General features: G+C 59.0%; 1 protein-coding gene across 9 annotated transcripts in view; it reads right to left on the bottom strand.

Moving 5' to 3' along the window:
* The window catches only part of GPRC5C (G protein-coupled receptor class C group 5 member C), a 28,331-nt gene extending 6,032 nt beyond the window's left edge, over positions 1–22,299 (bottom strand). For 3 of the 9 annotated variants that reach the window (XM_056138069.1, XM_056138077.1, XM_056138070.1), the window contains exons 1-2: positions 12,056–12,270; positions 3,024–4,124 (exon numbers count right to left, since the gene is read on the bottom strand). In XM_056138069.1, the coding sequence (XP_055994044.1) occupies positions 3,024–4,124; positions 12,056–12,170 (1,216 nt within the window). In that variant the 5' untranslated portion in view covers positions 12,171–12,270. The other 6 variants (XM_056138076.1, XM_056138075.1, XM_056138071.1 and 3 more) reach the window with 6 other exon arrangements.
* Positions 22,300–27,487: the final 5,188 nt, after the last annotated feature.

Raw genomic sequence — 27,487 nt, 5'->3', positions numbered from 1 at the left:
ACCATGCTTTATATATAGGGGCCTCCTAAGTGCCCGGCTCGCTTCATCGATTTTTCCATTTAGGAAAAAAGGAAAAGCAAGAGGAAAAAATGGCCTCTAGTCCCCAGGGTCTGGCTGGGGAGGCCAAAGGCTGAGCACTGCCGGGCCCACCAAGAGAGCCAGGCCTCCAGCCGTGGCCCCTTTCCTTCCTTCCATCCTTCCTTCCTTCCTTCCTTCCTTCCTTCCTTCCTTCCTCCTTCCCTCCCTCCCTTTCTTTCTTTCTTTCTTTCCTTCTTTCCTTTTTTCCTTTTTGGTTTTTGGCCCACAGCCAGTGATGCTCAGGGCTGCCCCTGGCTCCGTGCTCCTGGTGGTACTCAGGGAACCCTGTGGGGTGCTGGGGATCGAACCCAGGTCAGCTGCATGCAAGGCCAACGCCCTCCCCTTTGGTCTATGGCTCCAGCCTCCACAGCCCCGGTCTTACCTACGAGCCCCCTCTCCTTCTGACCACATCACTGCCCCCAACACACTGGGATCCGAGCACACTCAGCGGGTCCCATTCTGTGCCGGGGGGGGGGGGGGGGGGGGGGGGGGGGTGGCGGGAGGAAGGGGCGGGGGCGGGGGCCACTTCCTCTGGAAACCTGATCAAAGCTCAAGGGCCTGGCAGAACCCGGGTCTCCCCAGAAGGGTCATGGTGAAGAAGTGAAGGGTTCTGAGTCCTGCCTCCCTCCCAGCACCCCACTGGACAGTCAATCAGGCCCTTGACCAATATTTTGACCGATACTATGAATCTGGGGTCAGGTCACTGAGGCTGCGTCCCCCCTGCCCCCACCCCAGCTATGGGGGTGAGCACAGAGACGCTGGTGGTCTCAGAAGTGCTGCTGGTTCTCAGCTGTCCCAGAAACACCAGCGGTGGTCAGGGGGTGTCGGCCTGGCTGACACTGCTCAGGGTTCTGAGGTTCCCGGGGATGAGTGTCCAGGAGACTCATCCCTCAGTCCCCCCGCCCCACCCTGCTGCTCCACGAGGGGCTTAGCCCACACTGCTGCCTCCCCCAGCTCGGCTCTGAGCTCCAGAAAGGCCAGGAACGCATGGGGACAGGCAGGCAGGCCCGGTCCCTGTTCTGGCCCGGTCCCTGTTCTGGCCTGGGCTCCAACTCAAAAGGGAAGAATGTAACAGTAAAGCAAAGCCAACTTGAGTGATTCCAAGCAGGTCCGCGGGAAAGAGAGTTCTGGAAGGGCAAGCACAGAAATGAAGTAACTCAGCACCAAGGTGACAATTCTAGAGTGTTTCCCCCCTGCAGGAACAAGACTGGACTTCACGCTCAAAACAAGGTCTACGATGGCCCCTCTTACCGCCTTTTACAGGTGAGGACCCCACGATGACCTCCGTCTTATAGGAAAGAACCCAGGTTCACAGGTAAAAGACAAAGCAGCTGAGGCCAGAGCAATAGCACAGCAGGCAGGATTGCCTTGCATGCGGCAGACCCAGGTTCGATCCCCGGCATCCCACAGGGTCCCCCGAGCACCACCAGGAGTGATGCCTGAGTGCAGAGCCAGGAGTAACCCCTGAGCATCATCAAGTGTGGCCCAAAAACAAACATTCCTGGGGTTGGAATGGGAAGGAAGGGGGTGGGACTGGGGAGACAGCGAGGGGTGGGTTTTGTTTTATCTGTAATACTTGAGAATTTATAAGGAAAAAATAATGGCGGGAAGGAGTTCCAGGGATCAAAACTGGAGTTCATGCAAGGCAGACTCTCAACCAGCAGACCACATTCCCGGCCCCATTTTTATATACATAGAAGACTCGGGGTTTTCATAAGGACACTGAGTCTGAAGGAAAAGACTTTAGTACATGGAACTTCAGGACTTGGGGGCAGAAAAATGTCATCATCTCAAGAACTTTCCATTGAAGACCAGAGTGACAGAACAGAATGTGAAGGCGTTTGCCTCATCCTGCCAACCCAGGTTCAAAGCTCCAACACCAACCACATATGGTCCCCAAGCACTGTCGAGGGTCACCCCTGAGCACCACTGGGAAGGGCTCCGGAATTCCCAAAACACAAAATCAAAATAGCAAACAAAAATGGGGTGGGGAGTGGGAGGGGCTGGGGCGATAGCACAGCGGGTACGGCGTTTGCCTTGCACGCGCCCAACCCAGGTTCAATCCCCCGGCATCCCACAGGGTCCCCTGAGCCCCGCCAGGAGTAATCTCTGAGCTCAGAGCCTGGAGTAACCTCTGAGCATCACCAGGTGTGACCCAAAAACTAAAACTCAAAAAGTTGGTCTGCAGAGATAGTCTAGGGGTTCAAGAAGCACCTGCCCTGAATGAGATTGAATCCCTGAGACACACAGGGTCCCCCAAGCACCACGAGAGCCAGGAATAAGCCCTGAGCATGGTCAGGTGTCGGCCCCTCAAAACAAGCTCCCAGGGGCTGGAGAGATAGCACAGCAGGTAGGGCATTTGCCTTGCCCACGGCCGACCCGGGTTCGATTCCCAGCATCCCATATGGTCCCCTGAGCACCGCCAGGAGTAACTCCTGAGTGCAGAGCCAGGAGTAACCCCTGTGCATCGCCGGGTGTGACCCAAAAAGAAAAAAAAAAAAAAGCTCCCAGACACATTCACAAAAAGAACTTTTCAGGGGCAGGAGCAATAGTACAGTGGGTAGGACGTTAGCCTTGCACACAACCAACCCAAGTTCAATCCCTGGCATCCCATAAGGTCCCCCAAGCACCACCAGGAGTAATTCCTGAGTGCAGAGCCAGTAGTAATCCCTGAGCATCACCAGGTGTGACCCAAAAAGAAAAAGGGGGGGAGGGGCTGGAGCGATAGCACAGCGGGTAGGGCGTTTCCCTTGCACACCGCTGACCCAGGTTCAATTCCCAGCATCCTCTATGGTCCCCCAAGCACCGCCAGGGGTAATTCTTGACTGCAGAGCCAGGAGTAACCCTGTGCATCACGGGGTGTGACCCAAAAAGGAAAAAAAAAAAAAAAAGAATTTTTCGTTATGTCCCAGTAAGTGCTAGGGGCGTCCGAGGGACCAACCTACCTGCGGCTGGTTCATCCATGGAAAACGCCTTGTTCTCCACGAACATGCTCTGTCCCTTCTGCTCCTTCAAGATGGTCTCATAGCCCACGCCCCGGGTCGGGTACATGTCCCCCTGATAGCTCTGCTCCGGGCCGGGCTTGGTCACCTGCGAGATCTCGGGGATGACGTAGAAGAGGACGAAGGCCCAGGCATTGGCGGCGAGGGCGATGGCCAGCGTGGGGTCGTCCCAGGTGGGGCTGTCCTGCTGCCGGTTGCCATAGGTGTACATGACGATCCACACGACCCACACGGCGATGGACGTGGCCGTGGCCAGCAGCACGAAGACGCCGTGGCGCCGCCAGCGCCGGAAGCGGCCACACAGGGCCGGCCAGGCGCCCGTGAAGGCGGCCAGCAGCAGCAGCATCACGTAGATGAGCGCCATGACGAAGTCCACGTTGGCGATGGCGCAGGGCGAGGCCCTCACGCCGCCACCAACGCCAAGGCCCACTGTGCTGCGGTTGCCCGTGGGGCCGCCCTCGCCCGCCGCACGCAGCAGCGTGATGATGAGCCACTCGGTGTTGATGATCACCTCCACCAGGGTCAGCAGCAGTGCCACGGTGAAGACCACCCAGCCGCGCGGCCCGTGGTTCTTCCGGGCCAGGAAGTTGAGGGCCAGCACGTGTGCCACCAGGCAGGAGAAGCAGATGGCGAAGAGAACCCCGAAGAGGAAGCGCCGCGAGGCGCAGGTGGAGAAGTCGGGCTTGACCACGCAGGCGAACACCAGGCAGAAGAGGCCCAGGTTGCCCAGCAGGAAGAAGACCTGCGTGCCCAGCAGGCTGCGCTTCTTGGTGTCCTGCACGAACGGCAGGCTGGCCACCAGGACGATGGTCAGCACGAAGGTGGTGATGATTCCCGCCCCGGCCACCGCCTCCAGGATGATGCCCCAGGCCCCAGAGCGATCACACAGGTTGTAGTAGAGGGGGCTGAGGTCCGGGCTGCAGCCGGGGGGTGCGTGGTTCTGGGCTCCCACTCCTGGGAGCAGGAAGAGAAGCCCCAGGGAGCCAAGCAAGGTCTGTCGCTGGTCAGCCATCCCGAGGGCCAGGCCCCGCGCCCACGGGATCCCTGCAACAGGAGGAGAAAAGGCACAGATGAGCCCTCCCGGACCAGGGCCAGCACCCCCTCACTGCCAGCCCACTGGCAGCCAGGACAGACGGCACTGGGGTTTCTGGTGCCCCCTTCTGAGCCTCGCCACCCTTCCACAGAATTCCAGGAAGGCAAATCAGCTATCCCGGGCCCCAGGAGGGAGAACCCAAGTGTCTCCCCCATTCCAAATCCACTCAAAACCAGGCAGTTCTCGGGGGCTGGAGCGATAGTACAGAGGGGAGGGCATCTGCCTTGCACGCAGTCAGCCCAGGTTCAATCTCTGGCATCCCATAGGGTCTCCCAAGCACTGTCAGGACTGATTCCTGAGTGGAGAGCCAGGAGGAACCCCTGAGCATCACTGGATGTGGCCCAACCTCTACCCCCCCCAAAAAAAAGTTAAAGTAAATTAAAATGCTTCTTTGTGGGGCTGGAGCAATAGCACAGCGAGTAGGGCATTTGCCTTGCATGCGGCCGACCCAGGTTCGATTCCCAGCATACTACATGGTCCCCCGAGCACTGCCAGGAGTGATTCCTGAGTGCATGAACCAGGAGTAACTCCTGTGCATCGCCGGGTGTGACCCAAAAAAGCAAATATAAATGAATAAATAAATAAAGTGCTTCTCTGAGGTCAGAGAGAGACCACAGCAGGTAGGGCATTTGCTTTGCACGTGGCCAACCCAGTTTTGATCCCCAACATCCCAGACAGTCCCCTAATTCCCCAATCACCACGAATCATTCCTGAGTGCAGAACGAGGAGCAATCCCTGAGCACCACCCCCAAAAAAAAATGCTTTCAAGGTTTGGGTCACAGCGGGTGGCATTGAGAGACCACTCCTACTGGGGCTCAGGAGGGACTGGAACCCAGGTCCTCAGTCGAAAGGCAAACACCTCAATTCCTGTACTATATCTCTGGGTGTAAAAACCTTTTTGTTTTGGGGAGTGCTCAGGGCTGACCCTTGGGTCGGCCATATGCAAGGCAAATGAGTGCCCTCCCCGCTGTACTACCTCTCCGGCCCCAAAGCACTTCTTTTTGGTTCCTAGGTCACACCCTATGGTGCTCAGAGCTGACTCCTGGCTGGGCTCAGGGGACCATACAGGGTGCTGGAGATTGAACTCAAGTCAGCCATTGAAACCCAGTGCAAGGCAAGCACCATGCCTACTGTACTATTGCTCTGGCCCCTGAAACACTTTTTGGGGGTGGTGGGAGGTGCCACACCCAGCATCGCTCAGGGTTTATCCCTGGCTCTGCATTCAGGGCTCACTCCTAGCAGACTCAGGGGACTGTATGGGAGGCCAGGGATCAAACACAGCCTGGTCTCAAGAAAGTCCCTGCTGTATACTATCACTCCAATCGTTTTTTTTTTTTTCATAAAACAGTTTTGAAAGCAAGAACCGGAAAGGGCACAGCAGAACCCAGAGCATGAACCCAGGATGGTCCTGGGCTGTGTAGCTCCAGGGCCAGACGGAGCTTGGATTCCCAGTAGGAAGCCACAGGGATGATATAGAGAAGCTACAAACTTCACCCAAGCACTTCCCAGCCGAAGGCTTCCAGAAGCCCTGGAGGTCGAATGGTAGCACACAGGCAGGCGCTAACATGCAACCGCTAGGGGCCAGAGACTAGGCCGCACTTCCTTGTACGCGAGAGGACCCGAGTTCAACCCTCAGCGCTGCGTATGGACCTTCCTGATCGATTTATTGCACCAACTTCTACAGCCCCAAACTCTCCAGATGCAACTTGTCCACTACCCCAGACCTTCAAGTAGCAATGGCGTCTGCAATTCCACAGGTTATTTCAAGGTCAGTTATGAGTCCACACCCACATGCCATTAGGGCTAGATGGATCTGCTACTGCTGATGAAGCACCCACTGTGCCGAATTTAACAATAAATGTTATCCAGCCGGAGAGAGGTACAGCAGGGAGGGAACTTGCCTTGCATGCAGCCAACCCAGGTCTGATTCCCCAGTATCCCATATGGTCGCTGAGAACTACCAGGAGTGATTCCTGAGTGCAGAGCCAGGAGTAACCCTTGAGCATCGACGGGTGTGGCCCAAAAATGAAAGCAGGAAAGGAAGAAAGTTAGAAAGAAAAAGAAAGAAAGAAAGAAAGAAAGAAAGAAAGAAAGAAAGAAAGAAAGAAGGAAGAAGGGAAGGAGGGAGGGAGGAAGGGAAGGGGAGAAAGAAGGAAGGAAGAAAGGAAGAGAGGGAGGGAGGGAGGGAGGGAGGGAAACTGGGCCGGAGCGATAGTGCAGGATAGTGCAGCAGGGAGGGCGTTTTGCCTTGCACGTGGCCGACCCAGGCTCAACCCCCCCCCCCCCCCCGCATCATCCCATAAGGTCCCCCAAGCACAGCCAGGAGTAATTCCTGAGTGCAGAGCCAGGAGGAACCCCTGAGCATTGTTGGGTGTGACCCAAAAAGCAAAAAAAAAAAAAAAGGAAGGAAGGGTCGTCACAGATGTGCACGCTGATTGGAAAAATAGCACTATGAGATGTGCCACTATCCGTGGCATAAGGCATCCACGGGGGGGGGGGGTGTGTCTTGGAACCATAGATGCGGGGGGGGGGGGTAACTGTAACTCTATTATTTTTATTTCATTGTCCACATGTGGCAGTGCTCAGGGCTCAGGGCTCGGTGTTCAGGGCTCACTCCTGGCAGGATTGGAGTTATCCAGTGCCTCTGACTGAACCCGGATCAGCCACACTGAGGCTAGCCCCCTCCCTGCTGTACCGTGTCTGCACGAGAAACTGTGTCTCTCTCCTTCCCATCCCTCCAGAGCTGGGGAAGGGGCGGGAAGGCTTCAACCCAGCTTTCCTGGGCCAACAGCGACCACTAGTGGTCAGCAGGGGGGGATGACAAGCGGTGACTTCCTCCCTGGGCCAGAGCCGGTTCACCCAAGCGTTCTCAACACTCCTCATTCCTTAGCCTCTAATGGGCAAACAAAATATCTCGGGCTCAGTGGGCAGGAACGGCCCGTAACCGGGACACGGACACTACTACTGGACGCTACTGAAGCCTGTGGACTGGCGAACTGGCCGGCCGTCTGCAAGAGCGACGGGTTTGCTACATGCCTCTGGAAGAGCTTGGGTCTCTTGGCCTCCTGGGCCCCTGCTGTATGTCAACCTTGGCCAAAGTTGATGTTTCATCAATGAACATTCCTTTCTTTCCTTTTGGTTTTGGGGCCACACTCTACAGCGCTCAGGGGCTACTCCTGCTTCTACGCTCTAGGGTCAATAAATCAATACTGGGATTGGAGCAATAGTACAGGGGGTAACGTGTTTGCCTGCACGTGGTCGACCTGGATTCCATCCCCAGCATCCCATAGGGTCCCCTGAGCACCGCCAGGAGTGGTTCCTGAGTGCAGAGCCAGGAATAAACCCTGAGCACCGCCGGGTGTGGTGTGGCCCCCAAAATAAACTAAATTAATGAATGTTTGGGGGGAAGGGGAAAATAAGCCACCCCAGCCGTGAGTGCGCATTAGACTCAGGGGCCCAACAGCAATTTTAAGCAGGGTGGGGGCTTCCGGGGCTGCACCTTGAAATGTGGGGGAGGGCTGGGTTGGGGGAGGGGATGCAGGAAGTGGGGAGGAATCCTGTAGTGCAGAGAAACTCTCTCCAGGTCTCTAATAAATTAACATTTAAAAAAAATTAGCCCACACCCATTGGTGCTCAGGGCTTACTCCTGGCCCTGTGCTCAGGGATCACTCCTGGTGGGGCTCAAGGGACCCTATGGGGTTCCGGGTTCAAATGCAGATCAGTCACATGCAAGGTAAGTGCCCTCCCCACTGTACTATCTCTCCAGGCCCTAAATTAACATTCTTGTAGGCCCCCTCCCCCCAATGAACCAGCCCCAGTGTAACTTAGCTGAACAAAGCCCGTTTCTCCTCCATGGAGACTGGAGTCAGAGACTTTGAGTGTAATCAATAAAGCACAAACTGTATTTACAGGCTCCGGGAAGGGCCGGAGACGGGAGGGCTAATGGGCGCAGAGGGCTATCGACCCACCCCGGAGATCATTTATGGCTGCATGTAACGTGATCCCAGCCACCCCGCCACATCCCAGGAGCTCCTGGGCGCGCAGTAAAATCGGCCAGAACTTGGGGCGCAGGGAGAGCTGTCGTGGGGAGCCCCAAGAGAGTGCCCGCCCAACTCTGGCTGCAGGCACGCCCAGACCCAACAGTTCATGCCCACATGAGAGGGCCCAGCCCAGCGGCGTTTAAGCTGTGGAAGCCGCTAAGATGTAGATGTCTGGGCCCAGCCTGGTGGGACCTACAGCCAGGAGACCTGGGAGGAAAACCCGCCACGGGAAGATGCCACCTGTCAACAGCCAAGGGTGAACACCAACCAGATGCCGCAAGAGATGTGGTGCCAAGGGGCCGGGAGGGGACACTCACGGGACAAGAAGAGGACTGGGATAGGCAGGAATGATGCCAAAAATAAAATTAGATTCAGACGACGGCAAGCTAGAACAGGGTGAAGGTTCCTGCCTCACATGCAGCCGACTCCCACTCCACCCCGGCACCCCATAGGGTCCTCCCCAAGCAGCACCAGGAGGGAGCCCTGAGCACAGAGCCAGGAGTCAGCCCTGAGCACCGCCTGATGTGGCTCCAACCCCTCACCCACCGGCCCCCCTCCCAAAAGCTCACTCCACACAAGGTTCACCAGTTCACCAAGCCAAAAGGAAGTCTGAAAAGGGAGTCAGCGGTCAGCAGGTCCACGGGATTCGGGAGGCCACGGGGAGGAAAGGGGTCGGAGTCGCTGTGAAGGAGATGGAGAGGCCCTAAGCTGGAGGCCTCCGAGCCCAGGCGGAGAAGCGGCTGGAAGGCACACAGGAAATCAATCTGTGGAGGGCGCATGCAGATGGGTTTAAAGATCGAGGCCAAAGGTAAAGTGGTCAGGGCCAAATCTGAGCAATCCTCTCTCTGCAAAAACACTGCACAGACTGCTGGGAGGTGGGGGAAAGAACCCTGGGCCTGGGTTACAAGCTCCGCCCAGCCCCCTGCACCCGCCCACAGTGCCTTCTTGCTGGCGGTCAGGGCCCCAAAGCTTCAGAAGCCACCACAGACCCCAGATCTCTGGGCTCCGGGACCTGGTGCACAGACGTTTCTCCGCTCTGATGGTTTCCTCCTAACTTTACTGCTGGTCCAACAGCGTCTCTGTCAGCCCCCACGGGGCATTCACACAAGCTAACAGTCTCCTCCCTCTGCCCAATCCCGTACTCTGAGGGTACCTGACACCCCCAGCCCCGGATGAAAGCGACCCCACCGCTGAGAGCAGAAAGATGGGTGGGGAAATTGGGCCAGGGGGCCTGGATCTGGTCCAGGACATTGCCTGGGACACCGCCCCCTGGTGGCCAGCACGAAGAGTAACACCAAGGTGGCTGAGCAGAGCTCAGCCCTTGGCGACCAGCTGGGCACCCAACAGGACCTTTGAAGTCACAGAGAAGGGCTTTAATAAAGGAGTCCAGGAGCAGGAAGGGCAATTGCCCTGCACACGTTTCGATCCCCAGCATCCCATACAGTCCCTCCATACGCCTCTAGGAGTAATTGCTGAACATCAGTTCGTATGGCCCAACACGCACAAAAAAAAATTAAAAATAACTAAGTAACGGGCCCAACTCTGCATAGACCCCCTCTCCTGCTCCTGCACTTCCAGGGACACAGTCCCGGAACCACGTAGAGGGTCTCCCACGCCCCAGACCTTGGACACAAAAGGCATTTAAAAACCATTTCTCCTACGGGGCTGGAGGATAGTAAAGCGGGGAGGACGCTTGCCTTGCACGCAGCTGACCCAGGTTCGATCCCTGGCATCCCATAGAGTCCCCCAGAGCCCTGCCAGGAGTGATTCCTGAGCAGACAGCCAGGAGTAAGCCCTGAGCATCACCAGGTGTGGCCCAAAACAAAATTTTAAAAAAAATTTTAAAGGGGGCAGGAGCAATAAGTGGGGCACTTACCTTACTTGTGACCGACCAGCATTTGGTCCCTGGCACCCCGTATGGTTCCCCCCAAGTCCCTTCAGGAGTGATCTCTGAGCACAGAGCCAGATATAAGTCCTGAACACCAGTGTATGACGCCAAAATCCAAAACCATTCCTCCAGAGAGATGGTCTGGGGCAGGCCTGGGTTTAATATCTGGCACCCAATATGGTCCCCCAGCACCTCCTGGGCTTAGAGCCAGGAACAGCATCTGAGTAGCACCAGCATGGCCCAAACTTCACCCCCAAACCCCAATATATAAATGAACCAAAATGAAAACCATAGCTGGGTCAGAGAGCTCACCCAATGGGCTGAGCACACCCTTTCCCTGAAGAGAGGCTGGGTTTGATCACAAGTACCACCAGGTAAGGCCCCCCAGCACCACCAAGAGTAACCCCTGGAGGTCCCCCGCCCCCAAGCTATGAGCCAGGAGTAGCCCCAAGTACTGCTGAGTGTAAAAACCCCAAAACCAAACCAAACAAATCCCCCCTCACAGTTCCTGTGTCTCTCCCAGACACGCTTCCTTAAACATCAGTTTAAGGTTCTTTTTTTATTGGCTTTTTTGGGGTGGGGAGGGGTCACACCTGGTGATACTCGGGAGTTATTCCAGGCTCTGCACTTGGGAATTACTCCTGGCCGGTGGATGCTGGGGATCAAACCGGGGTCAGCCACATGCAAGGCAAACAAATGCTCTCCCGGCTGTCCTATCATTATGGCCCCGTTTAAGGTTCTTGAAAAGACCTAGGATGTGGGAGGTGGGTCGGAGACCACCCTTCAGTCCAAAGTGCCCCCAAACTACAGCTGGAGCCCCGGGTCCCATCCTCAGATGATTTTCTAGACTACGGGGCCCTGTGGCTTCACCTTCTGGGAATGGGTCACCTCTGAATCCTTTCCCAGGTTGACCACTCCCCACAGCTTGGGGAGAGGAGCGGTGTCACGCAGATGTCCCAGAACCCCCTTCCTCCTTCCGTCCCTCCTCAGGAGAGCAGAGGAGTGCCTCTGCAGAGTGGGGGTGGGGTGGAGCTCAAGCCCCTAACCCACACAACCCCTTCCTTCTGCACCAACTCAGCGGGCGGGGCCCACTCCTGCACCTCCACCCATCCCCCCCAACAGCACTCCACCCCCAACCACACATGAAGGCACACAGGGGTGACCTCCAGAAACCCAGAACCAGGGTCCAGTACATTCTCTGATCGAGATGGGCCTTTCTTCCCCCCCTCCTTTTTTTGAGGGGTGGAGGTGGGCCACACCCGGCGATGCTCAGAGCTTACTCTTGGCTCTGCACTCAGGGATCACTCCTGGCGGGCTTGGGGGACCATATGGGATGCTGGGGCTCCCACCCGGGTCGGGTACAAGCGCCCTTACTGCTCTCTCTCTCTGACCCAGTAAGTGCGTGTCCAAGTCACTGTTTACCTGGAGATAAACGTTGTTACTGAGGATGGACTCCCGGCCCCCGCCCCCAGTCTGGGGTTTAAAAGGGAGCAGAAAACGCAGTAAAGGGGTCGAGGGGGCGGGGGCCGGGGGTCCGCAGAAGCCCCGGCTGCCGGAGGGAAAGATTGGAGCGCTTCCGAACCGTCTGAGATTCCAAACTCCCGGCAGGAGGGTTCCGAGCCCGCCCTTGCACCGCGCTCCCCCGCGCGTCCCCGCGCCAAGCGTCAGGAACCGCCGCCCTCCCCCACCCCCCTACTTATTCAGGCCCTCCCGGGGCGCGGGGGCCCGGCCTGGGCGCACCGGGGGCGCCCCTCGGAGACCCCGACGGTGGAATCCCGCCCCCGCCCCGCAGAGGCCCGCGGGCTCCGGTTTTGGAAACTTTCCGCGGCCGAGCGGAGTTGGAGGCGGCGTCCCCCGCGCACCCCCGCGCGCCCGGGCCCCGGGATCCCCCGCTCCCACTCCGGGGCCTCTCCGGGCCCCGCTCCCGACGCTTCCGGGCGGCGACCGCCCTTACCTGGGCTGTGGCGCGGCGTCGGGGGCCCGACCCGGTCCCCCGCGGGGCGCGATCGCGGGTGGGAGGGCGCGGGGCGCGGGGGCCTGCGTGTCCCCGGGAGGGCCGGCGCCCGCATCACCGTGACATCAGCGCACCGGGCGCCCGCGGCGCTCCAGGTAGGGGCCGGCGCCCGAGCCGAGAACAAAAGCGCGCCGGGCCCTGCCCCCCGCGCCCGGACTCACCTCCCGGCTCCGGCGAGTCGCACTTCCCGGCGCGGGCGGGAGGTCGGAGTTTCTGGCCGGGCCGGCGAGTGGCCTGTGGCCGTCCGCGCCACGCCCCCGGCCGCGGGAGCGCGCACCCCCGCGCGCCCTCACCGGCCCGGCCTGGGCGCGCCCCGCACGTCCACTCCCACCCCCCGCTGGGGCGCTGGCGCAGAGGGACCCAGGAGCGGGGCCCTCTCGGTCACTGTCCCGGGAGCCCCGGGCTCCGGCACCCGCGAGCTGCTGCGGGTCGGAACCAGGCGGGCGCCCAGTCCAGACCCCCAAGTCCGACTCGGTCACGCCTTCGGGGCGCCCCCCGCCCCCGCGCGCCCCTGGGCGACAAGGCACACGTGGGCCGAACGCACGCACCGAGTGGCCGCGCCTCCCGGGTCCCGGGCAAGGAGTGCGCGTGGGACCCCCGCCCTGGCTCCCGGCCCCTTACACGGCCCAGACGCGCGAAGGGCTCCCGGGGGTCCCACTCCCCACCCGCCGCGTTCTGCCGCTCCCGGGCTCGGCGCGCCCCTCGGCGCTCGGTTCCGACCGGCGCTAATTAGCGTCCACGGTTCTGTTCCCCGAGGTGCCGCGCTTAACCCGTTCCCCACGGGGCATGCGCTCGGGGACCCGCCGGCCCTAACCCCTCCGGGTCCCCCGCGGCCCCTCCGAGCTCCGCCCCTTGCCCTGGGGTGGCGGGGTGGCCGGGGCGAGCGCCGCTCGCTGCCTTCCAGCAGCTGGACTCAGCAGAAAGCGACCCAGCCGAGCGGAGCCCAGCTGGGACCTCTCCAGCCCCGCCAACGAGAGATTTTCCTGCCGCCCGCCCCCGGGGGGCTGCGGGCTCCGAAGCGGGGTGGGCGCCGGGGGCCGGGGTCGCCCGGCTGGGCTCACCGAGGAGGGACCTGCTGCCGGGCCTGTCCGCGGCCCAGGGGACAAACGCGGGGGGAGGGGGGGGCGCGCCGGGTCTCCGGGGTGCCCGCGCGCGTGATGCCGGGTCGCCTGGGGGACCGCCAGCCGCGCGCGGTCACCGCCAGCCCCGGCCCGCCCGGCCTGTTTGCTCGGGCCCGCCGTGGGGGTGGGGGGCGCTGCAGGAGAGGAGACCGGTTGCGGGCCGGGCCAAGGACAACCTGGATCAGACTAATGCAAATCGCCCGAGCTGCCCCGGTGATAAGGTTGCCCCACCTCTTTGAATTCCCCGAGGGAATGTTTGCCTAGCGGGCCGGGCAGAGGGGCCCCAGGGTTTCTGGAAGCTTCTCTCCCTTCCCGGAGCCTCGTCCTGGCTGGCTGGTCTGGGGAATGTGGCGGGCTTGACCGCTGCAGTTCTTTGCAATGTCAGGAGCGAGAGGAGAAGAGGCAGAACAGGACCTTACCCTGGCCCTCAGATGAAAGTGTGCAAACTGCGTAAGGGGCAGCCTTGCAGGGCAGGGGGTGCGGCCTTGGAGCTCTGAGCACCTATCCAGTCCCCTGAATCACTTCCCTGACTTCATTAAGGAGCTGAGGGCTGACATGATAGTACAATGGGGAAGGCGCTTGCCTTGCAAGCCTACCCAGATTCTATCCCGTAGGGTCCTCAGAACCATGCCAGGAGTGATCCCTTAGCACAGAGCCAAGTGTGAGCTAAAAACAAACGGGGGGGGGGGGGGGGGGGGTCGGGGGGGGGGAGGGGGAAGCTATAACTGGTATCAGGGTGGGGAAGGCGCGTACAAGGTCATTTTTTAACATACAAAAAAAATCTAATTCCAGAGAGATGGTCCAGCTGGCCCACTGCCTGCCTTCATGTGACCCACCTGATTTACCTGGGAGCATTACATAGTCTTCAGAGCATCTGAGAAGTCTGACTCTGACCCCCTGAGCATAGAGCCAGGAATAAGCCCTGAATACCCCCGGGCATGGCCCCAAAAGACAAAGAACGAAATTAAAAAAAAAAAATCCCAGGACCCCAGAAGAGTGGGGTGGGAGAGAGCTGACTTCATGGGGCCACTGAGGAATTGTGGGTCCTCCAGCCACAGAACCTGGCGCCTGGGCCTCTGGGAGTCCCAGCAGCTGGGCCCCAGGGGGTGGACAGATAGCTGGGAATGTGGGCCAGGGTTCCAAAAAGGGTTTGCTGTGCCTTTTCGGCCCGGCTCACTGGGGAAAAGAATCTGTCTTCAGAACAAAGCGGGGCCTGAGAGACCGTTGTCCTGGCCGCCAGCTCTCAGCTCCTGGTCAGCGTCTGGGTACTCTCTGCTTTCCTCCCTGGGGCCCAGGGCTCCGTCAGTGCTGGGGAGGCAGGAGGGAGGTCGTGAGAGCCCCCTGCACCCCCTGGCCTAGAGCGGAGCTGCATACGGGGTGGGGGGGTCATAGTGCTCTCTACAGGATGATCACACCCAAAAGCCCTTCACCCAGCTCAGCGACCAACTTCCATGTAACCCTTTATGAACCCCTGTTGCAGGAGAAAACACTTTGAGCAGTGATCCCAGGTGGGAACCCCCGACACTGATGTGAGAGCCATGCTGTCGTGACTACCCCAAACGCCCGTCTCCTTTGGGCTGTCTATGAAATGACAAAACTGGGGTTTGGGGGTGACTCTGCCTCACCCACTGCCAACTCTAGGACCTGGGAAAGGCTCTTCACCTCCCTGTTCCCCAGTTTCCTCTCCTGCTAAGCGGGCCCTTCCCATGCCTTCCAGAATGTTCCTGAGACTGGCAGAGCTCAGCCCTCAGAGGGTTCTTGCTCCGTCAGTTCTAGAGGTCCCGGGTTGCCCCTGGAGGGTTGGGGCCACACCTGGCAGTAGCTAGGGGCTACTCCCCGCCCTGGGCTCAGGGCATGTCTATTCAGTGCCAAGGGGTGGGGGTGCTGCATGCACCATCCCCTGGGTCCCCAGGCCCAAGGGATTTTAATCCCAACTGGGGCCCAAGCTGTCCCTCCATCCTGTTTGACTTTGGGGGGGGGGGTCAGCCTGCCCACATTTCTGGAAACTTCCCTGCCCGGCCCAGGCTGTGTCTGCTGTGGAGCTTTCCCTGACCTTACCCAGCCCCACCTAGGTCCCCACAGCCACGGGCATCGTTTCTGGTTTCCCCAGAAACGCTTTTTAATCCGCCTTCCGTCTCCCAGCTCCCCGGTTCAAGGACGGGGGCGCGTGTCACGCCTGTCCCTGCAGACTGCCTCACTGCTTGCCGGTGTCAGCAGGGTAGAACGAAACCATAGCCTGGGCGGGGGCACAGCCCGGAAAGAGGGCACAGTGGAACACCCCCTGACTGCCCCGCCTTCTGGGGGGCACATGGGGGACCCCAGTCCATGCACTAGACACGCACCCTCAAACTCCTGCAGAGGGAACGCCACCCTGGGGTGTGAGGGTTGCTCTGGACAGTGCTGGGGACTGCCCCTGTGCCGGCTGGCAGGACCCCAGGGGGGCATTTCCTGCCGGGGGCCTGTGGCTGGTGGTTGCACCCAGGGCCGGGCCCAGCCGACCGAGCAGCCTTCCTCCCCCAGCCCAAGGTGGGGCTCTTGGCTCCCTGTCAAGGTAGGTGCCTGGAATCTTGTGCCAGGCGGCTAGGTGCCCCACAAATCTGGTAAACAGATCTTCCATTTGACCTCTGCGTGCTCCTGCATTAACTGCTTGTGGCCCAGGGGTGGGGGGCAGTGGGTGCCCATGTGTGCTCCCTGCCCTGCCTCTCCTAGCCCTGCAGCTTTGGTTAGAAGACCATGTGACTCCCTGAGAACCGGGGTCAGGGAGCAGGCCGGGAGGAGCCCCCTTCCCCACCACCGGCTGGCCTCCATGGTGCCCGCCCGGCTGCAGCCCTAGGGCAGAGCCTGGTGTTTCGATCACACAACCTGCTGCCCACCCCCTGCCCCAAGTCTAGCCCCCCCCCCCCCCCCACCGCACTGTTCACGGCTCGGAGGCTACTGACCGCAGAGAGGGCAGAACTGGATGCTGCGAGCCGCCCACATCTGGCCAGCCTCCACCAACAGAGGAGTCCAGGGACAGGGACAGGGGGCAGGGGCTCTGACCATGCACACTTCCTGCCCCCTCCCAAATCCAGACCGTGTCACGGGGCAAAGTGAAGCGCCCCCCCAACATACACACACACAAACTCACACACACTCTGACTCATGCAAACACACAGTCACACAAACTCACACACACACAAACTCTCACACATACTCACACAAACACACACACACTGACTCATACACACAAACTCACACATACCCACTGACTCACACAAACTCACACACATACACACACAAAATCATACACACAAACATACACTCACACAAACTCATACACACATACATACAAACACACTCACTGACTCACAGAAACTCACACACACATACACTCTCTCACTGACTCACATAAGCATACACATACACACAAACACACACATACTGGCTCATACAAACACACATATACTCACCCACTGACTCATACAAACACACACATACACACACAAAAACACACACACTCATACACACACACACACACGGAGAGTCTCATCCCAGGTCTGTGCTTGGGGGCTGTTCCTGGCTATGCTCAGGAGTGACCCCGCAGTGCTCAGGGCCCCTCTGCCTGCGGGGATTCAGAGTTCAAGATATCTCACAGCCCAGCCCAGATCTAAGAATGTTTTAGGGGTATGAGCACACTCTCTAACTGTGCCCCTCCCCCACAGTTAGTACCCCACTCCCATGAAACTGCTTGCTGCCATCTCCTGCCCCCAGACTCTCCTGTCCTGCCCGCCCCCAGCCCCACTCCAGCGGTCACTGGCCTCAGTCCCGAATGTGGCTCACACCTGGGCCAGTTCCCACAGCCTTGAAGGGAGAGACAAGCACCCCGCCCCAGAGTTAAGGCCTCTGCACCCTGCCCCGCGGGGCCCAGCCTCGCAGCCCACCGCTTCTGCAGGAAGGGTGTCCCCCCACACTCCTGCTGAGACATCAGCCTGGCCTTCCAGAGACTGCACGACCCCCACCCCCAACCCTCCCTAATCCAGGCTGCCCCTTCTCAGTCTCTCTGAATGACTTCCCGAAAAGCCTCTGCTCCTCAGGAGCTGGGGGTCCCCGCCCCCTGTCCCGCCCCTGCCCAGCTGGTCTCCTCTGTTCTCCAGCGGCCACCACCCCCACCCCAGCTCCACATTGTTCTCTTACCCCAGTGTGTGTGTCTGTGTGTGTGTGTCTCTGTGTGTCTGTGTGTAGGGGGTCTCTGCGGGGTGGGGGGAGATGCTCGGTGCATGCCTATCCTTCCTTGTACCCCCTAGGAGAGACCCTGAAAGGGGACAATAAAAAAAAGAAAACACAAAGGACATTAAGTATCCTCAGTGAAGGATGTCACACTGGCTGAGACTGGGCAGAAGGGGGCAGGGAAGCTCCAGCTCTCCACCTCGCTCTGCCCCAGGACCGGGCCAGCTCCCTGTGCCCTGCTGGCCCCGGGACCCCACACTCGGGCTGGCGTGACTTTTGCAGAACCAGAGCACAGCACACTTTTCAAAATTCCTCTAGCTGCTCAATCATACATTTGGCCTTGGAAATCCGCTGAGCTCGACCAAGCCGACGCCGTTGGGTCCATTCTATAGATTTTTTTAACTGATGCCCCAAAAGGCAAAGTGATCCATCACGCACCTGGGGCAAGCTTGTCCTCTGCACCTCATCCCCAAGTGCCTTTCTGATCTCCTCCGCCCAGCTGTCTCCTGCCTTAGGTCATCGTGAGGCTTGAACCCGGGGCCTCGTCCACGCAGAGCACACGCTCTGCCCCTGAGCCTGATTCCTGACCCATGTTACGTGTGTGATGCGTGACAGCTCCCGACAGGTCTCCCTACAGGGGAAGGTGGACATGACCCACCTTGGGGCGCCCTGCCCGCCTCACCGAATCAGGGCCCTCAGAAACTGGGGAGCCCTCCGGAGAGGAGGAACAACCCAGCCTCACAGGGGCGACCAACTGGCAGCTGGGCAGCGACCAGCCCTGGGTGGCGGCCTCCCCTCCCCCAACCATCCTGTCACCTTCAGAAGCCAACCTGGAGCCAGAGCCGGGCCCGAAGGTCGCGCTGTGGCAGATGGTCTCCCTCTGTCCCTTCTTCCTCGTCTTCAGCCCTGTTTTCCCGGGGAACTCCTATGAAATCTGTCCCCGCAGTCGCCTACCTGGTCCCCAGGGCCACTCAGCCCTGTCCTGGCAGGACCTCTGGCCACCGTCTTTCAGATACCCAGTCCCCTCCCTCTCTCCCTCCCTCCACCCATTATCGAGGGGACTGCCCTGGATCACCAGCACCCCCCACCTCCCGGGGATGTGGGGTTCCTGCAGAGAGCCCAGCCTGCGCAGACTCACCCGGAAGGCTCCGCCAGCTGGCCTCGGGGTGGTACCTAGGACCAGCTGTTCCCGGGCGGGCCGGGAGGAGGCCGGAAGCCAGGGCAGGGCTGCGGTGTGGCGGGGCTGCCGGGAACCTGGGCACGCTATTCTGGGATCATGCTGGAGCTCCGGGCGGCAGCTGAAATTTCAGCCCCGTCGGTTTCCACGCAGCCCGGCTCCCTCTGATGATAAGTCTGAGCTCAGAACCGCCGAGGGCACATCTGAGGGTCTTAATAGCAGCTGTGGTCAGGCTAAAAGTGGGGCCTGACCGCAGAGGCCTGCACCGACGCTTGGGACCCAGCCGTGCTCCTTCCTGCCTGTCACTCAGGCCCAGCTCCTGGTCACTCATCTTCAATTCACCAACTGCCACCTTAACCCGTTCCCCACCAGGCCGCCCCAGCCTCTGCCCTGAGAGCCCAGGGCTGGCCCCTTCCCCTCCTTCCTGCTGGACGCTGAGACTGGGTGATTCCACCCAGCAATGCAGGTGAAGCCTTAGCTGGGGAAACAGAACATTCCAGAATGATGCTATTAGTCTCTCTGGGGGAGGCCTCATAGAAGCCCATAAAAGGCTGACTTGGGTTTTTTCCCCCAGGGGAGCTGGTTCCTCCTGCTGGTGCTTTGGGGTCCCAGGCCACACTGTGTGATCCTGAACCAGCAATGTCCAGGTTGTGGGTTCCACTCTCAGGTTCTGTGAGGAGGCGCTCTTTGGGCCCACCAGGGTCCCCCCATATCCAGCAGTTACCCAAAGTGTCCAGGTTCCTTCACTGGAGTCACGGGCCCTGCCTGACCTGGGTGATGCGCGGGTCACAGGGAGCCGTGGAGATGACCCGTCCAGAAGGGGAGCTGGGGTGACAGCACAGAGCGGGGAGGGTGCCGGCCTTGCACGCAGCCCCCAAGGCTCGATCCCCAATATCCCGCAGGGTCCACAAAGCATCACCAGGAGCGATTCCTGAGTGCAGAGCCAGGAGTCAGCCTTGAGCACCAACGGGCGTGACCCCAATCCCGAAAGGGACATAGTAGTTCCCAGCACCATGTGGCCCCCGAGCACTCCTAGGAGTGACCCGGACTCAGAGTGGTCCCCTAAGTCGCCAGGTGTAGCCCCTTCAAATCCCAACAGATTCCGTGTTGCTCTCTGGATGAGTGAGTTTACCCAGGATCCCTAGCCGGGCTCACAGGCTCTGCACAGGTGATTGGGGTGCACAGAAGGGGGTAACCCCAGGCACTCCAGAGGCCCCAGGAGGGGCTCTGAGGACAAGTGCTGTGGGGGTGGGGGAGGACAGAGGAGGAGCCAGAGTGGGCAGGGAGGGAGTGAGACCCATGGGAGACCTTTGACTGGGCCTGGCTTCAGGAAACCACCAAGCAGACAATGGTCTGAGAAGTCAACCCAAGGCGCTGATAATTAGGGACACTGAGCTCTGGAATACAATCTGTGGCCTTCCTTCTATCCCTGGTAGGGAATCAGTAGCCAATTACGGACAGCCAAGAATAGTTTTCAAAAGAAAGTTCAAACAAACCCAAAAAAACTAAGTCCCTCAAATCACCCCAAGAACTGGTTTGGTTCAGCCTGTGTTTTCTCTTTCTTCCTTTTTTTTTTTTATCTTGTGGTACTGAGGCTTGAACCCCCAAATCTCCCATATGCAAGAAGTACTCTACTGCTGAGTTACAGTTTTTTTTGTTCTTGTTTTTTTTTTTTGGGGGGGGGGGCACATGCAGTTGTGCTCAGGACTTACTCCTGGCTCTGTTCTAGGGATCACTCCTGGTGGAACTTGGGGACCATATGGGGTGCTGGGGATCAAACCAGGTTACCTTTGAACAAGGCAAGTGCCCTACCCACTGTACTATCTCTCCGGCCCCTGTTCCAAGGTTTTACTACTGGCTTCATCTTCCTCTTTTTCTGCCATTAATTGCCCGCCCCTTTCAGTTTTTTCATTTTTCTTTTCTTCTCTTCCTTTCTTCCTTCCTTCCTTCCTTCCTTCCTTCCTTCCTTCCTTCCTTCCTTCCCTCCCTCCCTCCTTCCCTTTCTTCCTTTCCTCCTTCCTTCCCTCCCTCCCTTCTTTCCTCCCTCCCTGTGTTTTTGGGGGACCATCCCTGGCAGTGCCCTGGGATCACTCCTAGTTCAGGACCACTCCTGGCTGTACTCCATGGACCGTAAACAATGCTGGGGATTGAACCTGGGTCAGCCGCATGCAAGGCAAGTGCCCTACCCACTGAACTATCGATCCAGCCCAGAGGAAAACAGACAATCCCTTCGAGGCGAGCAGAGATGTAGCTCTGGTCCTCAGTGCTCAGGGTTCAAGGCTTCCTGATTCTTGGGGAACCCATCTGGACGACACCCACAAACTCTAGTCCAGGAACAAGGTATGGCTGGGGCGATCGGTGACTTCTGAACCAGAAATCTGTCCTGGATATCAGCAGGTATTTCCCAGGATGGCCAAGTTCAGAGCAGAGCAGGGGGTGGGGGGTGGAGGGTGGGGAGACAAACGCACTGTCGGCCATAGCCTGAGGAAATGGAGCGACCCACCATCCGGGAGAGTCAAGTTGTGGAGTTCTGGGCCTTAAAGTGAGAATCGAGGCCAGGGAGAGCGCCCAGGGTTTGGACCCTGGCCCCAGGACCTTAGCGTCACTGGGTGGGTCCCAGCACTGCAGGCCCCCGACAGCTCTGCATTCCAGACCCTGAGCGGGAGACCACCAGCCCCATCTGCTGAGTCCAAGGCCCCCGACCACAGCTCCCCACCTCACCCCGCAAGGAGCAAGAAGCAACGACAGACTTATTTGAGTTGTTTCTTTTTTGGTTGTGAAGCCACACAGGTGGTGTTCAGGGACCACTCCTGGTCCTATGCTCAGGGACTACTACTGGCAGTGCTCAGGGTTACTCTGGCTCTGTGCTCAGGGGTTACTCCCAGCTCTGTGCTCAGGCTGACTCTTGGCTCTGTGCTCAGGGGTTACCCTGGCTCTGTGCTCAGGGCTCACTCCTGGGGGTGACAGGGAACCGTAGGGGGTGCTGGGATCAAACTCAGGCCAATGCCCTCCCCACTGTGTATCTCTCCAGCCCAGAATTCTCTTCTGTCGCCGCCTCATCTGCCCTGCACACCAGCTCCCTCCAGAAGTGATGAGGGTCCAGAGAAAGGGCTGGGCCCGCAGCAGAGACGGGGTCTGGCAGCCGTCAATGAACTGATTCACACTTGCGACCCTCCAGGTTTCCCTGAGTCTAAAAGGTTCTCTGCACCCCACCGTGTACTGGCCTGTACCCTCTCAGGGAATTTCCTTTGGGGTTGGAGGGGGGGTGGGCATGTGAGACACACGTGATCTTGCATGGCAGGAAGGGGAGGGGGTCTTGTGAACACAGAACTCTTCCCTGTGTGCAGGGCAGGGGGCTCGCAGAGAACCCCACACACACATGCAGGAGAGAAAAACGGGGCAATTTCCAGCACCCGCCACCTCGCGTGTACACGGGGAATGCTGGGGGGAAAGGGCTCTGAGAAGTGGCTTCCAGCCCTAGGTGAGCCCAAAGCAGGGGGCATGTGGGTCTCCTTTAGGAACCCGATGCCCCCTCGAAAGGGGGCGCGGCCACATGCAGCCCAGGGCTGGTCCAGCCGGTGTGGGAGTGGCCGGCCAGCTCTCCGCAGGGCCAGGCTGGAAACCCCCCAGCTGCCCCGCCCGGCCTGCCAGCCCCAGCACACCTGCACACTCTTTGCATCCGATTTTCCTAGGCGCTGCTCATGCCGTGGACGTGTTGGCTGCAGGGCTCTGCTCATTCCCGCGTGTGCGGCGGGGAGTGGGCCCTGCCCGGACCTGGCCAAGGTCACTCTGGGCCGCCCCTGCCCGCACGTTTCCTCCCGACAACACTTGCGCCCTAAGCCCTCACCCGGATTGCATTTCAAAACACTTGTCCTGGCCTCCCTGCCACTTCCGGGCCCTGCAGGGCCAGGAAACGGGATCCAGAGGCCCCCCACCCTGGGCAGGGGCCCCGTCCACGGCTGCCTACGTGTGTCCCCTTGTTTCACGGACACCTCCCCTGCAGTCCGGGGCCCCCCCAACCCCAGCACAGCTTGTATACCCAGCTGCTGACAGGAAGGCCATGAAGGGAACAGGCCCCGGCTGTTCCAGCTACCAGTGAACCCTGAGCACTGCACAGAGAGTCCTATACAGTCAGATGGCGGGGGCATCTTATCCGGCTCCCTCTCTGCCTCTCTCCCTCCTTCTCTTCCTCTCTTCTTCTCTTTCCCAGGCCCCCCACTCTGTTTCCCGCCCACTTTCCCTCTCTCTCCCTCTCTCTGTCCCTCTTCCTCCTTCTCCTCCTCTTCTCCCTCTGTCTCTCTCTCCCCTGCCCCCTCCCTCTGTCTCCTTCCTCCTTCTCCTCTGTCCCTCTCTAAGGGATCACAGGGGTTTGGGTTTGCGAGTTTGGGGCCACAATCGGTCATTTTCAGGGCTTACTCCTATCTCTGCGCTCAGGGATGGCTCCTGGAGGGACCAGGGGTGGGGACATGAGGTGCCTGGGCTCGAACCCAGGCTGGCTGCATGCAAGGCAAACGCCCTCCCCGCTGCACTCACTCAGGTGCCAGCAATGTTTTGTCATTTATTTTGCCTCCTTCCATCCACTGGTGCTGTCATTGCAATGGGTGGGGAGGGGGCACACGGAGGTGGGGGGGGCGTCACTCATCCTTGTGTTCCGGGGCTGTGTGTCGTGTCCACACATCAGTCAGTTTGCTGTTCGCACACACCCGGCTGCCCGGGGATCACAGCCCTGAGCTCCCCCACACCTTGGTGCCTCTCCACGTCAGGGCGAGTCTCAGTGTAGCTCGGCTGAGGAGGGGGACACAATCCTTATAATGTGGGATGAGAAGTGGCAGTGGCCTGTCCACGGCCACGTCCTGACGGCGGTGCCGTGATGGCTTGGCCGAGGCAAGAAGACATCCGAGCTGCCCCCGAGGCTCCGTCAGGTGCCAGCAGGGAGCAGAGAGCAGACACAGCTGGGGGAGGGAGGAGCTCGCTTTCTTTCTTTTCTTTTCTTTTCTTTCTTTCTTTCTTTCTTTCTTTCTTTCTTTCTTTCTTTCTTCTCTCCTTCCTTCCCTCTTTCTTTCTTCCTTCCTTCCCTCCTTCCTTCCTTTCTTCCTTCCTTTCTTCTTTCCTTCCTTCCTTTTTTTTTCTGACTATTTTTCATACGTGGCCGACCCAGGTTCAATCTCTGACATCCCATACGGTCCCCCAAGTACCGTCAGGAGTGATTCCTGAGTGCTTAGCCAGGAGGAAACCCTGAGCATTCCTGGGTGTAACCTCCCTCCCCACCAAAAAAAAAAAAAAAAAGAGCTTGCAACAAAACTGTTGGCCAGGGACCTTGAGAAATAATACAGAGGATCAAGTGCTTGCCTTGCCCACAGCCAACCTGCGTTTGATCCTTGGCACCCCTCCAGGTTCCCAACGACCCACCAGGAGTGATCCCTGAACACAGAGCCCGAGTGGGTCCTGAGCCCCAGAACGTTTTGTGGTACCAAATGAAGCAAGATGTTGGCTGGGCCCTGCTCTTCTGGGGGCTGCGCTGGGGTGAGGTCGTGTCCCTGGATGGCACCTCGCTGGTGCCTCTGCTCCTCCGCATGGAGCATCTCTCAGCTTGTCTCCCTTCTCAGGGTCGGGACCCACACAGCAGTGCTCAGAGTCGGGACCCACACGACAGTGCTCAGAGTCGGGACCCACATGGCAGTGCTCAGGGTCTGTCCCGACTATGACTGGGGAACACGAACTCAGACCTCCTGCAAGCTGAGTTCTCATGTCTTTTGTGATGGGGGGAGGGGGAAGGACTTAATTCCACCCCACTGGGCCAGGTGGGCTGAACCGTCCCTGTGCCGGGGGCTCAGCAGTGTCTGGAACTGGCCATGGGGGCGGCCACCTTGACCTCAGACTCACCGTGGGCACCGCAGCTCCTCATGGCCTAAGAGTCCCATGGACCCCACAGTCCCTGGGCCCCAACTGCTGCGCCCTCCCAAAACTGTCCCCTGGATTCCGGCCACAGAATTTGCCTCCATCACTTTCGCCCTGGGATATCCCGTCCCCCAGCTAACTTTGCCACCTGATATCCCTTAGCTGGCGTCTCCCTCTGGGTTCCGGGAGCCCCATTTCTTTTTTTTCTTTTTGGGTCACACCCAGCGATGCACAGGGGTTACTCCTGGCTCTGCACTCAGTAATTACTCCTGACAGTGCTCGGGGGGGACCATATGTGATGCTGGGTATTGAACCTGGGTCAGCCGTGTGCAAGGCAAACACCCAACCCACTGTGCTATCACTCCAGCTCCCGGGAGCCCCATTTCTTGAGAAGCTTGGCAGGGTGCTGGCAACAGCTGAGAAGGACTGTGCACACCTCCTTCCTAGCACTCCCAGCCCCACATCCTGCCAATCCCGCCAGGCACTCAGCGCCAGCACTAACAAGTGGGTGCTGTTCCAGCTGGCTCTGACCCTCCTCACCCTGCATCAGCCACGTTCCTTCCCTTGGGTTCTTATGGGACAGTCCCCAGGTGTCAGGCTCAAGGGACTGAGAAACTGAGTCAGGATCCCCCAACACACACACACACACACACACACACACACACACACACACACACATCAGTGGGACTTAAGTGATGGGTCCCCACGGGAGTGATGACTGCAGGGGCTCTGGGGACGGCAGTGAGAGGGCAGGAAAGCGGCAAGACTCCAGTGGTTCTGGTTCTTCATCTTTCCTCCAGCTGCCCAGAGATGGTAGAAGGTGCTAGATCAGCGCAGAGCTGCTTCCCGGAGAGGAGAGAGGGAAGGTTGCCCTCCTCCTGAGACTCATCTTCTAGAATCGCCCGGGTCACATGTCTTAGTTGGGACAGGGGCAAAAGTCCCTCTCCCCCCAACTTCAGGACCTGTTTCTGCTGTCGCAACCCACACTCCTATGGGCCAGAACTGGTTCCAACTTGAAGAACCGGCCATTCCCACATTGAGGACAGCGCCCCTTGTGGTCAGGACCATGAAGTGCAAGTTCCAGCCTGAGGTCAGTCGTGTGTGTGTGTGTGTGTGTGTGTGTGTGTGTGTGTGTGTGTGTGTGTGTGTGTGTCCCCCGCCCCCTGCCTCCAACCTCGCCTGAGCAAACCCTGAGATGCTTGCCCCCCAGGCCAGGTGGCCACCATGGATGGATCTCGAAGGAGTCTGTGTGAGGACAGGTATCCGGGAAACGCGGCGGCTTCCAACCCTGGCAGCGCCAACTCTGTGTGTTTAAGCAGAGGCCCGGTGGCCCCCCTGCCGGCCTGGCCCCTGAACATGACATGAGGCCCGTGGGTCACAGAATGCTTGCTAAGCTCTCCAGTGCACTTCAAATAAAAGGCATCGGGTGTCCTGCAGAGTGCCAGGAATATCCTAGCTGTTCCACAAATATTTGCCGAGTTTAATTGAAAGGTGACAGAGAGGGAGCTGGCCGCCCAGCAACCGGGCTGTGTCCCCGGGGCCAGTCCCCAGGGAAAGCACCGGGCCGGCCAGCCATCAGAGAGACTTTGGACTGTGTGACCTGGGCGTCCTGGTGACTCCCAAGGAGCCTTTGGGGAAGAGCGAGGAGAGGGGTGAAGGGGGGATGGTTCAGAACACCCCACTGGGGCTTGGCTCTGCAAGCAAAAAACCCTCCAACGTACTGGCCCAACTATTCTGTTGTGTTTTGTTGGTTTTGGTTTTTGACATCCGGCTGTAGTCAGGGGTTACTCCTGTCTCTGTGCTCAGGAATAACTCCCAGCTGTGCTCAGGCCACCCCACGGGGTGCCAGGGATTGAACCCAGCTCTGCCTCATGTAAGGCAAGTGCCGTCCCCACTGTCCTGTCTCCCCAGTCCCGCCCCCATCATTCTTTCTGTTTGTTTTTTGGGGGTCACAACCAGCTGTATGGAGGCCACTCCAAACTTGGTGCTCAGGATCACCAGGAAGAAGGATTTTGGGGTGCTGGGAATCCTACATGCAGAGGAAGTCTTTTCTATTTATTTCAGGTGACTTGACAGAGAATACACACACCAGGGTTACATGCCAGGCACATGGACCATTTACACATGCCAGGTATGTGCACCAGGGTACGCATGTCAGGTACCAGCTACCCTCATGGCGATTCCCCCCATTCATGAATGTGACTTAGTGAGAAGGAGGGCTGTTGACAATGTCATGACATTCAGGCTTGAGTAGATGGGGGCAGGGGTGGGGTGGGGGATTGCAGGCCCCCCAAGGACACAACACAGCTGACCACAAGGACGGGGGAGGGGAAAAGGCACCCCACCAGCTGGATGGTCTCGGGAGCGTCAGAGCCAGGAGAAGCCAGGAATGGCTTCTCTTTGGGGATTCCCAGGAGAAAGCAGCCCTGTTGCCATCTTGATCTCCTGTTATTTGCTTTGGGGACCATGCCTGGCAGTGTTCAGGGGCTCCTCCTACCTCTGGGCTCCAGGGCTGATCGAGGGTAAGCAGGTTGGGCATTTGCCTTGCAAGCGGCCAACTCAGGTTCTACTTGGCACTATATCACTGTCTATAGCACTGTCCTCCTGTTGTTCATTGATTTGCTCAAGCGGGCACCGGTAATGTCTCCATTTTGATAACTGTTACTGTTTTTGCCATATCAAGTACGCCATGGGGAGCTTGCCAGACTCTGCTGTGCAGGCGGGATACTCTCGGTAGCTTGCCGGGCTCTCTGAGAGGGACAAAGGAATCAAACCCGGGTCGGCCGTGTGCAAGGCAAATGCTGTGCTATCGGATGCTGTTCGATTCCCAGCATCCCATATGGAGCATCCCATATGGTCCCCCAGCCACCACCAGGAGTGATTCCTGAGTGCAGAGCCAGGAGTAACCCCTCTGCATTGCCAGGTATGAAGAAAAAAAAAATAAGCTTGTGTTTTCGTGAGAGCAAGGGA

This window comes from Sorex fumeus, unplaced genomic scaffold, assembly GCF_029834395.1.
Source record: "Sorex fumeus unplaced genomic scaffold, SorFum_2.1 ptg000128l, whole genome shotgun sequence".
NCBI lineage: Eukaryota > Metazoa > Chordata > Mammalia > Eulipotyphla > Soricidae > Sorex > Sorex fumeus.
This window is presented reverse-complemented; position numbering and strand designations above follow the sequence as displayed.